The following is a 13,328-nucleotide window of genomic DNA, read 5'->3' on the forward strand; positions in this document are numbered from 1 at the left end:
GTCACACTTAGTGTTGATACACTGCCTACAGTGTTAGGCATAGTCAATAAAAGGGTGCATGAAATGTTATGGAGAATGTTCTGTATAAAACAAACATAATACCAATGTGTGGTCTAATGGCAGCCAGCCCAGTTTGCCAAATGACATAACATGCCTGCTACAAACAAAGCATTTCACTGTCTTATAAACTTCTTTAACCTTTTTCTTTACAACTTTCAGTCTCATTTTTAGTTCTGTGATATTTTGCAGAGACTTACATCTGTACTGGTGAACCACAATCTATCATAGATGCTACAGCACAAGCTCAGTCAAACATTCATCTCATCTGACAAATAAACCATAAATTAATAATTGCAGGAGAACAAACAACCCCTTCAAAGAAATACTAGCCAGTGGTGGAGGAGCTGCCTTGGTATGCACCTAGAGATAGACAGAAAAGCACCTCCTCGGACTTATAAGGAGAGAATAAGGCTTCAGGCTGCCTGTGCCGTGCTTTCTTGTGTCTCCTTCTTCTATACTGCAACAAAGAGCTCCCACTGTACTTAGTAGAAAATTAGAGCTGACCTTTTCTTCACAGGCGGAGATCAAGTGATTCATGCATGCAGAACACACAAGAATGTACAGTACGCTCTGATTTACAAATCATACAAAACATGTGCATGAAAGAGCCTGACTGAGAATAAAATGTGTTATTATAATAAATATATATTGATTATTTAAAAAAACAGTTTTCACCTGATTTAAGTAATGTTACAAAAAGACACTGCCCACGCTGAAACCTTTCAAACTCCCATGGAGGTCTTGTATGATAGCAGTAGCTATTGAGCTGTGAGGAACAGACAGAATGTGTCTTATCCAGCCAAGAGGACCTATTCTACTTTGGGCTACATTGTGTTTGACTGTTTTTTTATTGAACACCAGACTCCAGATCCCCAGACTTACAGAGACAACTTTAACAAACAGTAGTAATAATTCTTCAATGTCTTCAAAATGTCAACAACCACTTCACACACCTCTTCAGAGAGGAAATTGCTAATCAAGACCTCTTTGTGCTGTTTTAATTACACTTGACAATTGTGTAGACATTTAATGTAGTTGTTATGGCAACTGAGAGCATGCAATTTTACAAGGAAACTGGGGCTCTCTTCTGTGTGAGGGAAATCTGAGAAACTTGACATAAGAGGAATGTACGAGTTGGTAGTGGACTACGGTCTTTAAGCAAAGAGATTAAACTTGCAGACAAACAAGACGTACACTGCCTCTGCAGTGTATTTCTCTTGCCTGTTATGTTGCCTGAGCCTACAGCTGTAAGCCTGTGATATAGACTCTGGCAATGTGTCAGACTGAGAATGAAATGTATTACAATTATCATATTTTATCTGGTGGTACATCATGTCTCACTGTCAAAATTGAGACAAAATCATGAAGTACTAATAGAAATCCTATCACCAAATGAAAATAGATTAGATTTTATAGAGACAGTTTACAATACAAATACATAACACAAATGCAAACACTGCATGAAGTAAATTAAAACAGACATAACATTTGCATTGGGTGTGACTAAATAAATCAGAGAGCTGAGAGCTGTCAAAACACACAGAAAATAAAAACATACAGTGCAATATAAGCAACTTAGGGAGCGAAGGGTAAGAGGTTATTAAGCGTGAGCCTTACCAATCTGTTTTCATCAAACACCTCAAAGAGCAGCCTGTGATTCTGCGGGCACACCTGTGTTGACAACAAAATAACAGGGGAGATGAGGAACAGCAGTCATCCAGTGGATATGTGGCAAAGCCAATGCAGATGTACATGCAAAGACTTGGGTAGGTAGCTGTTGCTAGAAGGTGGACAATAGGGGTAACCCTTCCACCCAGGTGAGGCGGAGGAGACGTAACAGACGAGCGGATTCAATATTTAAATTGATTTTTGGAAAAAGTGCCAGTCATAGTGGAATACAACTCTCTAACACATGGCTAAATTATAATTATTTAATGTGTAATAGGTGAGGGGAAATCATGCGCATGTGGCTGAACTCGTAAAGTTTAATATGGTCTGTCTGATTACACTGTCGCAAGAGGTGGAACTCAGCTCTCAGTTAAACTACCACCAAAGATTTACAACTGTAACACCACCACTCTAGGGTAAACAAGTGCAATAACATACTGTCGCAGTGGACACTGGGAAGACTGGGGCATTTTCAAAGAGTTTTTTAAATATTAACTCACTCTGAAGTAGAACTCCTCGTTCCATTTGGGATTGAGGGTCTAAAAAAAAATTTTAAAAAAGATATTGGTTAGGACACAAATATATAAAGTGTTATGTGTTAAAGCACAGTGAACATCATGATTGGTTTGCACAGAAAACAGAACAGATGTATGTAACTTATCCAACTCAGAGTGAGAGTAGAGAGTCCAAGTGAGAAATTAGGCTCAGTTGTGTGCGTCAATGATCCTCTTATGTTGTTGGAGGAAGTTTGGAGCTAACATGTCCCAGTGATTGGCATTAGGCCCTAGATTAACAGCCCAACAGCCGTGAGGATTTTCACCCACTTTCTGGACGGATCGGCTCAGTACGTGGATGCGCACACTTGCTTCTTCGTGCCTCACACATTCAATATTTTATTGGACTGAGAGCTCTGTGACAATTCTCATTAAAATTCCTTCTGTGATTGAGACCACTTAAACACTGGAACGTCAACGAAGCCTTAATTCTCACGAGTCACTCTGATTAAACACTTTGCAACGTTTTATGGCAGCGATACAAATCACGTCTCTGTTAAAACAACTGCTGAGACATCAGAATTACAAATGAACCCACTGCCCCTAGACAATAAGCCAATTCAACAGTATAACATCTCAATTTCTCCTTGAGGAAATGATGATATCATGCAGAAAAGTATGCCAAATATCAGCATTTGGTAAAAGCATGGGATGACGCCTAGTTACTGACATTCTTCTCAGACTGGCTCTTCTTTTTGTGTCATTATTTGTCATGCTATTTTGCCACAAGCCAAACTCTTAGCTTTAACAACAAAGATTCCATCAAAGTTGTCCCACTTAAAGACACACAGAGCCAAAAGCAGAGGCGAAGCAGAGATGCTTCTTTTTCTGCTCCACATAGCAGTGCATTGTCAGCTATTTATATCCTATAAGGCCAGCATGGCCACTGGCAGCATATGTCTGCTTGCATGGAGGCCTGAGTTGCCTGACTGCAGCAGGAGGTTGGCTGCCTGCTGCATGTAGCTATCAGTCACTACCAGGAGAGGAGGAATTTACTAAGAAATAAGGAGCTAGTTGCAGAGCCATGAAGCAGAAACAGTGTCATCAAAGTTTCAGCACTGCAATTAATGCATTTCTCTTCATCCAAATGTTGGAAAGTGAATTAGATGTAGTGCAGAACACATACAACCTAATTTTTAAATATATATCCTCGTATATTCCACTATTTTGGTGACTAAATATGGAGATTTTTATCAAAACAACATCCCCTGTTGACATTAATATACAATCTCAAAGGAGTTTACACTTTTAGTAAGTAATAGCTCCCCCTGCTGATTCCCACCCTAAAATAGGCCACTGGGGTAAAAGAGCTTTCCTGACGTCTCCCTCTTGACGCTCCTGAACAGGAAAAGGAAGTGCTGCCGTCTGGTGTCATCCTGTGGCTTCCCTCTTTCTCTCAATATGATATAGTGATGTTGATTTAAAGGTATTGTTTCCTATTGTTTTAGTGCATGTCTGTATCTTGTTGTTTTGATAATTTCCCTTAACCAAATTGCCTTCGGGATTAATAAAGTTGCATTGTATTGTGTTTTAAGGAAAGGTGGTGGCAGTGGTGGGGGAGGGATTAGAAGCATCTGGTGATCCCAAAAAGGAGAGTGAGCAAAGTCACGTTTAAATGGCTGTACAATAGGTGTGTGGTCCAAGTGTGGGAGGAGATTACTGTTGCTAGAATGGCCAATCTGATAATGGCGCAAGCAAAACACATTAAAGTTCATTGAGTCCTAAACCACAAGCCAGAGTGACTGTGCACAACACACGTAGGAGTAGAAATATGCAGCTTAGTTCAAAGTTAGTTTTGTAACATATGGACTCACCTTTTTAATGGTTTTTGTTTGGACTAAGGCAAGCTCTTTGTTTTCATCCGCAACATAGAGGGAAAGTTTGACATATGGATCACTGTAAAAACAAAACAGAGGAAGGAAAAAAAAGTCTGTGGTGAAAATTGAAAATTCACATGATTATTAAAATGACAGTTTCCAATGGGAATAAACATAATTATCAGGTAATATCAGACTACGAACTATTTAAAGTAGACAACGAATCTGAATGAGCATTACAGGGATTCCCTGTAATCAACAAAATATTGCTAGGCTACACTTGAATATGCTGCTTGTATAGAGCTGAAATCTGAGTCTGACAAAGTAAGGCCCAGCAGATAAAACAGCTTGCATTTGGGTATTGTGACATAAGGCTATAATGTCTTCCTGGCAAAGCAGAGTGCTAAAAATAGAAATTGAAAAACCTTTTGAGGTGAGCAGAGAAAATAAGCAGAGTGTTTGTGACTGTGCTATCTGAAAATAGCCAATTGGTAAATTCAAAGGTGCTGACAGGATAGAAATCTCTTGTGGGTTTGGTATAGAGAGGCAGAGCTGCACTGTTCACCTGGCTGACCAATTACGAGTGATCTCATTTCCAACAGGCCCCCGCCAGGTACAGTGTCAGGTTATCGCCTTTCCAAAATCTCCCTTTGAAGCAAAACTTCTCACAAGTCTGTCCCCTGTGACGACAGGGTATCTCAACACATTCCCACATCAAGTGTTTTACAGTTAAATAAACTGTTGAAAACAAAACTCATCACAAAATGTGATATGTTACAGATTTTTTGTAGAATGTATATAGCAAGTAGGATATGAAGAAATAGAGAAGAAGTACTGACAACAATAGAAAAACATGGCAACTGGATTTACGCCTGATTCTGTAATGTACTTGTATTTATTAACCTTTACACAGAAAAATCACCATCATTAGAGTGAAGGCTGTGAATGGATAATGGAGGGGAGGAAGTGAGGTGACTTTTGAGACCAGCTGGTGCTCGAGTACTTCAGTAGCGATAAGTGGATCGCAAACTTAACCTGGCTGACTCCTGCTGAGATATAAACACATCATGGCATGTCTGATCCAACCACACTCTATAACAATGTACATCACCTTCAGTTCGTAGTGTGTTTTCGTATTTCAAAATTCAGACTCAGTGTAATATATTAAGAAATTTAGATTTAGAGTTATATGGATCATTTATTGGGATTCATTTGTTGGTGTAAAATGTTGATCTGACCAAAACCCCATAAAGTAGCTTTTGCTATCCCAAGTCAACATTTGCATTAACAGCTGTTTACATACTAAGAGATGTTGCAATTACAACACAACAGGTTAGACTACGCCCTCTGGGAAGTGCTACTTCTTTATCCTCTCATGTTAGATTCATGGCAGACTAGACACCTCAGTTACTTATTACAGCAAAATGATGGGATGGGTCAGGGCTGATTGAAGAAAGGGAGCAATAGAAATCGAAGCAAAACAAGAGATTACATTGGTATTGCTGCCCATCTCCAAAGACAAATCTAAGTGTGATGTTGAACTCCCAGTAAACAGCTGTCATTGCTAATACTGGTCAAGCAGCGATAGAATAAGCACCTTTTAATATCCATTTTGATGAAAAATTTGAGATTGAATTGATCCAAATGGCTGCGAATTAACTAATCATATAACCAAATTATCATGTATCTTTTTCAGTGATGTTCGTTTACCCATAATGCAACATTTCACTGTGTGCCCTTAAATTCTTTCCCATGCGCTCTGAAACGTTGTTGTTATGCATCTCATAAATGACAGTTTGATTGCACGGGCTAGATTCACACTCAAGGTTTGAAATTCGATTTGAATCACATTTCAAACCAAGGACCATGAATGTTTTAAATCTGATTTGGCATAATCAATTTCCATGGGATTTTTCTTTGCCATCCAGCCCTGATATAACCAGTAATCTAATTTCAGTGTGGATACAGTCAAAATTTGATTTTGCCTGCCAGTTGGAGCCTGGCCGTACAATCAGTCAAAGGAGGCAGCTGAGAGGGAGCAGAGCAAAACAGCACAAGAATTGGGAATGGTTAAAAAATGATCTGCAAACATCCCCCCTGGAAAAACTTGTATAACATTATTGCTAATTAACGTCTTAAGGATCCCCACAGCCTCTAATTGTGTGTTTGTGTGGTTCTGTGATGTGCTTTGACTGAACAAAAAACAATGGGCCTACTGTATCTGTGCTGCACTGAGATTTCTTCACGTCTCCTTTCCTCTATCAAAAAATAAAAAGCCTACTGAGCGAGACAGACAGGCCACTTTAGGTCAAAACTGGGAGATGAAAAGCGAGCGTGGCAGAACGCTGGATTCAAATGGTGGCTCGGCCCAATCGTTGTTTCCCCTGAATGACAGTTCGTTGAGTTTCTATCAACACCTCACTAAAAACTACAAAAACTTGGAACGAAGCAGCTGCATTAGAATGCAGAAGCAACAGGGACAGCTTTGGAAGCGAAAAGAACAAAAGAACAAGCCGGCACTGTCTGAGCATCTTCTGAGGGGACAGACTGCCAAGTCAGCACTGTCTCCTATCCCCACACATCCAGACATCATTCAGTGTTTCTTCATTACCATTCAGTTTTACTCCTGATCCAGTCAGACACAATTCATTACCTAGAATGGTACTCAGTAGAGTGCCTACAAGGGCACAACAGCCTCTTTATGAAACCACATTTAAATTCTCTAGATCCAGATTTTTAATCAGATCTGCACCAAATTGCACAGTCCTTTCCCTAAACCAAGAGGGAAAACATAACGTGCAAGGGTGAAAACATAAAGTACTTGATGGAGGTGTTCAAATTTCTATCAGAAACATTTCAAGTCAGATACCAACCGTTCAGTAAGCTGTTTTATAAGACACATTCCGAAGTCATGATTTCTCCTTAACATCTTTCGTTGACTTCATGACATTTTCCATCGAGCTCAAAGAAAAGTGACGTAGGGCATAATTTAATTGACAATTCCACCACAGTCTAACTGTCTAACTTGTTGTCACTTCTTCAGTGAGTCCCTCCCTATGTCTGTGTTTGTCTTAGTGGAAGCAGGTGAACAGGAATCATCACCATAATCAAGCCCTCTGCAAATACCAAGCTATCACCCAGCCAGATCATGCCTCTGCTTCAGCAGAAATACACTTGTTGTTGTCAATCTTTTTCAGCCCAAAACCTATTGCCTGTATCCTGAGCCATTTGTGTTGTGTCTCTGGTTCGACTTATCTCCCTGACTCACTGTCCTTCTCCCTGTTTGGTGGTTAACGCCTTCACTATCTCACCTGTCATCTCCAAGACTGGCCTCCATATTCATCCACAGCACCATAATCTCCATCAACATCGTCAATAAATTATCATTTAACCTACAACTAGTCAACCACTTGTTTGAGTCTGCACTTGAGTGCGGCTTAGGGCATGTTTTTTCAGTCCAAACCTGTGCAAGCTTGTGTTATGTTGTGTTTATGATACCCTTTCCCTAACACAAATGGTTATTACTTGTTGTCTCTGATTACATACGTGCAGTGTAAAAACATCAAGAAGGCTAGCCCAGACCACTTGATCGCACCAAACCAAAATATCGTTTCAAGATAAAGTAAGACCAGGCAGGGTTATCCACACAGCCTGTTCTAGGCATATGGCATGCACTTTCTGCAGTTAAGCTATAACTGTTTGCATTACAATGTCATGTTTACACCTATTCAGTCAGCCTTAAAAAAATTATTTCAAACAATGTACATGAAAAAGCCAGCATAACAGCAGAAAGTGCCTCCTTGAATAGAATGACTTTGCACAAACTTAATATTGTTTTACTTACTTCCTGATTTGATATTTATGCTAAATTATACAAAGTCACATGAAAGTTGCAAAGACAGTGGGTTACACTCTTATAAGAGTCACAAATAAGAGAGGAGGTCACAAGACAAAGGCCCCATGATGAAGGTAATGCTTCAAAGACCCTTGAAAGTTTAAGTTTAACATTCGTCTCTCCACACGTGTGAGAAAGTATGAGGTATGTATAATTATTAGTCAGACAGTTTATCTGGAAAAAGTGTAATAGAAGTGGTTCATGAGTAGAGTAGGAGAAGCAGACAGGTAATCATTGATTAACACCATAGAGTTCAAGGTCTTCATAAGTAGAACCAATGCTGTGAAAGTGTATTTAATTGTGTTTGCTCTAGGACAGACTACAGGAGCTTATCTTAATATAAGAGCAGGGTGCTGAACTTGGAAATGTCCCTATGAAATCATTATTGTTGGTTATAGGGTTAAAAATCTCTTTAGAGTAAAATATCAAAATATAAGACTAGTTTTAGAAGATGTGCAATGTCATAGGTAGGGCCAGAGTACCTGACATCAAGCAGTGGCCACAGCAGGTTATATGACATAAAAGTAGCAGAATAGTATAACAAGCAAGCTCTAATGAAAGCAGCATTGTTATAGTTTCCTGTGATGCTCACCTGGCTCCGATGATGTCTTTTTTCGCCAGATCAATTCCTGCAATGACCTTAACCCGCAGCACTCTGGTTTCATGCTGCAGAAAGAGAGAGAGAGGGACAGTTGAGCAAAACCTTCAATCAATCTCATAATCTCAAAATCAAACCAAATAACACTTTGGAAAAAAACTCAATGGCGATTTCTTACAAAGCACTGCTTAACTTAATTAAAGGGGAGTTATTACAACAGTGTCTGGATCTTTTGTCTTGATTCTGAGAAAAACACGATGATCAGCATTTGCTCACCAGACTATTCATGTGTTTTACAGGCCGTATGTTAGTAAATGCGTGCAAGTACGCATCTATGTTGTATGTTTATTGCCTATTTCTATCTTGTACTTATCACTGGCTCTTTTTTCTACCTCTTTGAGTAACTCCTGCTGTAACCAGTGAATTTCCCTGCCATCAGATCCATACTTAATCTTGTCTCTAACCATTTGCGACATTATCACCAGCATTAAAAAAATCTTCTCTAACTGACTGAGATGGGACCTAAAGTAAAGGTATCGTCATAATTTTAGTGATGCAAGTGGGGGGGGGGTCAAAGCTGAGGCCAACCCAGCTGTTACCCAAGGCCTTGTTAAGAGCGTGTAATGTTACTGAGTGTTTAACGTCATAGTCACTGTTAAAGCTTAGTTTCACTGACGTAAAACATTTAGTTGTGGAGATTATTTGGTCAGATATTTGAAAAAAACTTGACAAGCGTTTTTTTTTTTTTTTATTCCCCATGTGTTGCATTGGATGACTGAAATAAATAAAGGCCACATGAAACTTCCAAATCCCCCCTATATCCTGGTGAACTGGACCAGCCTACTGATGGAGGCTGAGACAAGATCAACAACCGTGGGAAGGCCCATATTTACCCCCTTGAATGGACTCGTGAAAATATTGGTTTTTCTTCCATCCATAACAATCTGCAGGCTTACTCTTTCTGTCTACATTAGCAATGTCTGGTGGGCAGGTGGCTGCTGGTGTTCATCACATCAGTGATGCTCTCCTGTTGGACTCGTGACTCTCGTGCTGCCATTTAAAACAACGTTTGCACTATCACATTATTTCACGCCACAGAAATGAACGCCAGTGTGGATGTTAAAGGTAAAGAGGTAGAGTCCCCCCACACCACACAAGCCCGGATATCGACCTCAGTTGACAGGAGGAAGATGGACATGTCTCTGCCTCAGTCTTGAAACTGGGTTAGTGGTCAGCCCACCATCGAACATGTTTGGTCACTGACAGGAAGCGGTGTTTGTTTGGCAGTGGTTAGCTTATGATGACGTCCAGGCTCCCAGCCCACGGAATTAACCCAGTTCTCCAGGGCTTCAAGTTAGCACCTCTGCAATTCACACACAGCATGTTGCAAGGTTGTCGAGCATACAGGACAAAGTGTTGCAGTAATTTCTGGAGCTGTGTGAGTAAACCTCAGCAGCAAGGTGTTGGCAGCAGCCCGGACATTACTACGGAATGTTGCCGTGGGTTAAGACCTCGTTAGCTTCGGCTAAAGCTGACGTTAGCTCCCCCCGGCAGTGTGAGAGACAACACCACACACGGTTGAAGCTGTAGTTAGCACCGGAGCTTACCTCGTCTTCTGAAAGTCCATATATTGGCTCGTACGTCGCAGCCATATAGCCTGCGTTCCAAGCTGTGCACACAAAAACAAGCCGCTTAGCAAAGCTAGCTAGCTAGCCTTGAACAATAAAGTCCCACTTTCCCCTCTGTGCCGTGCGGGTGATCAAGTCCACGGCGAGACCAGGTCCTCGAGGGCGGGTTGACGTTGACAGCCAGACGCCGTGTAACCTCGCCAGCTTGGTCCGTCCAGGACACAACTGGGGAATCTATAAAAAAACAACAAGAAACTGTCTCCAATATGTTTCGAGTGAGACAGATCGTTTTTGTCAACTCCGAGCTGATCCCCTGAAACGCTGTGACACTTGACTTCCTCCTAACGAGCTCAGCCAATCGCGGGCCGAGTACACGTGAATGACGTCAATTTCGACCAATCGAGTGCGTCGGGTATTCCCCGATGCTGCCTCATCGGACAATAAGATATGCAGAGGGCGTGGAGCTGAAATATGTGTGTGTGTGTGTGTGTGTGTGTGTGTGTGTGTGTGTGTGTGTGTGTGTGTGTGTGTGTGTGTGTGTGTGTGTGTGTGTGCGTGTGTGTGTGTGTGTGTGTGTGTGTGTGTGCGTGCGTGCGTGTGTTTCTAGAATTGTTTCAGGAATATATTAGTAGTGGTAGTAGAAGTATTAAATAATTACTATATATAATATTTCTATTTCCAGCTGACTAGTCTGAGGAAGGTGGTTACTCTCAAACTACTACAACTAAAGTTAAAGGAATATAAGAAGGAAAATTCCATCAGCCGCTTTCTCTGACTCAGCATTCACAGACAATTGTATGAGAACAACTTGCATAGCTTGTTGTTGTTGACTAAAATCCTAATATGTTTTTGGACAATGTTATTACTTTATCAATGGTGAATACACTGCAAATAATGACATTATCAATGGTTAATAAATGATTTACTACTGCAGTATTCATTGTTATTTATAAAACATTGATTAAAGAAACGTTTGCCGGTGTAATTGAACATTCTCCTCCAGTCGGACACTTCTTTTAAGTGCACTCTTAATTCATTGACCACTTACCCTGAAGACCTGGGTCTTGATCCCCTGCAAAACTTAATAAAGTAAAAGAGTAAAGAGAACAGCACAGGTAATGTGAAATATTTATGATAAGATGTGTTACACAGGTGTGTCTTTCTTTTACCTTTTAAATATTCATGTGTAGGGTTGGGTTCAGGTTTGATCAATAGACTGTTCGAAAGTGTGGCGTAATTATGCAATTTGTTAAAACAATTATATAAGAAACATTTTTCACACGATTTGATTTATGGGATGACTTTTTTGTCAGATCCAGTTCTTCCTTTCTTTTCTTGCCTGCTTTCTTTATTTTGATTGCTTGGTCCCAAAAAAGCCACTAGGTGTCGCAACAGAGTCATGATTAGCTCACCCTCTGTCCTTGTTTGTCCCTGCACTACACCCACGTGCCCAGTGATTAGAGAGAGAGAGAGAGAGCGAGGGAGGGAGAGAGAGAGAGCAAATGTCCCACTTCTTCTTCTTCTGCAGGCACAGACATGCTGCTGACATACCAACATCTCTGACCCATCCACTTCACACACACCCCCAACACCAACACATTCATTATGAACAGAGAAAATAGATTGAAAAAACAAAAAGGCAACAAATCTGTGGAGCACCATCATTGAAGGCAACCATCAATGTGTCCTGGTTCAAACACTCACTGGCGTCCACCATGACCATGTCACATAATGGGACTTTTAAATCAATGTGAAGAGCAGATGGCCATATTACATAATATTATTGACTCTAAGTAGAGCTGGAACGGGGAGGGCCAGAGATTTCCAGAGCCAGCCTTGATACAAGGCCATCATTCACCCAGAAGCTTGTTTTACACACAATGATTAAATGCTTTCTTAACAACATCTCCCACAGACATAAATGACACTGCAGGCCTTGTGGGTAATAATGTGACCAGCCACAAAAATCAAGATAAATAGGTTGTATTTTTTTGTATTTCACTCCAACAGAAAAATTCCAAAGATCCTCTTTTGAAATGTTACAGAGAGGAAGGCCATCTCACAAAAGAGGGTTTGCTCAACCTTCCTCAATAGGAACAATATGTTATATTGAATGGCTCAAGATTTCTTTTCAAAATCACAATCTGTAGGTAGTTCACATTTTGACCTCAATATAATACTCTCCACTCTCCAGGAATTTCCAGAGCGTGTTAACATCTGTCACTGTAAGATCTCTTTAGATGTAACTTCACAGAAAGTGAATGCAATGAGTAAAAAGGAAATGAAAAATCATGGAAAAATCTGTTCCTCTGATCTTTCGCTGCCGACATGTTGAGCCCATGTTTTTCATACTCCTAGACATGTGGCCCAGACCTAAAAATATTATTTTCTATATCTTTTTATCACGAAACACACACACACATAGATTACTAAGTTTTCAGGGGGGACATCACTTTCACAGTTACGTTCTCAGGAGTGTTTCAAGGGACTTTGGGGGCTGCAAAAGGGCCCTACATCGAACCAAACCCAAACCAATCACATGCGTACACTTGAATAATTGTAAAGTTGTAAAAGTTTAAGTGCAAAAAAGCACTAGAAGGCTAGTGGCATGGGCCCTATTGGGGTTTTTTAGACCTTGGTGTCTTACAGTCTCCTGTACAAAGCCAATCATCAAATTTAATTATGTTCTCACAAGATTTTCCTGCTATGGACTAATGAATCAGCCATTCTCAGGTGTCCCCTCTAAGCTTGGAGCCACAGGCAATACATACCTTATCGAAACACCCCTGTACGTTGTCTTATTAACGTTTTCAATTATGGCTGTAAGCTCCTTTCAGATGATGATATGATATATCCATTGGCCATGGGTTACACATTAAGCGTCAGGGACAGACAGTGTGTCAGGGAAAGACAGTGTGTCAGGGACAGACAGTGTGTCAGGACAGCAGGGGAGGGAGAAAGAGGGGATGTCACATACTGGGATACCTGACTATGTTTACAGCTCCCAGTAAGAGGAACCCATGAAAGAAGCAGCACTGTTTCAGCAGGTCACGGTGTTCTGACAGTCACATCGTGTTTTACAATATTTGTTCATACGCAGAGTAAAGA

General features: G+C 40.6%; 1 protein-coding gene across 12 annotated transcripts in view; it reads right to left on the reverse strand.

Annotated features, from left to right (window-relative positions):
* Window positions 1-10,568, reverse strand: part of nedd4l (NEDD4 like E3 ubiquitin protein ligase) — a 41,068-nt gene extending 30,500 nt beyond the window's left edge. For 11 of the 12 annotated variants that reach the window (XM_069513396.1, XM_020082131.2, XM_069513392.1 and 8 more), the window contains exons 1-5: window positions 10,200-10,563; window positions 8,587-8,660; window positions 4,097-4,178; window positions 2,229-2,267; window positions 1,678-1,731 (exon numbers count right to left, since the gene is read on the reverse strand). In XM_069513396.1, coding sequence (XP_069369497.1) covers window positions 1,678-1,731; window positions 2,229-2,267; window positions 4,097-4,178; window positions 8,587-8,660; window positions 10,200-10,244 — 294 coding nt within the window. In that variant the 5' untranslated portion in view covers window positions 10,245-10,563. Of the gene's footprint in view, window positions 1-1,677; window positions 1,732-2,228; window positions 2,268-4,096; window positions 4,179-8,586; window positions 8,661-10,199 lie in introns of all 12 variants that reach the window. The other variant, XM_020082129.2, reaches the window with a different exon arrangement.
* Between the last annotated feature and the right edge of the window lie 2,760 nt (window positions 10,569-13,328).

The sequence above is a fragment of the Paralichthys olivaceus genome, chromosome 18 (assembly GCF_024713975.1).
Source record: "Paralichthys olivaceus isolate ysfri-2021 chromosome 18, ASM2471397v2, whole genome shotgun sequence".
NCBI lineage: Eukaryota > Metazoa > Chordata > Actinopteri > Pleuronectiformes > Paralichthyidae > Paralichthys > Paralichthys olivaceus.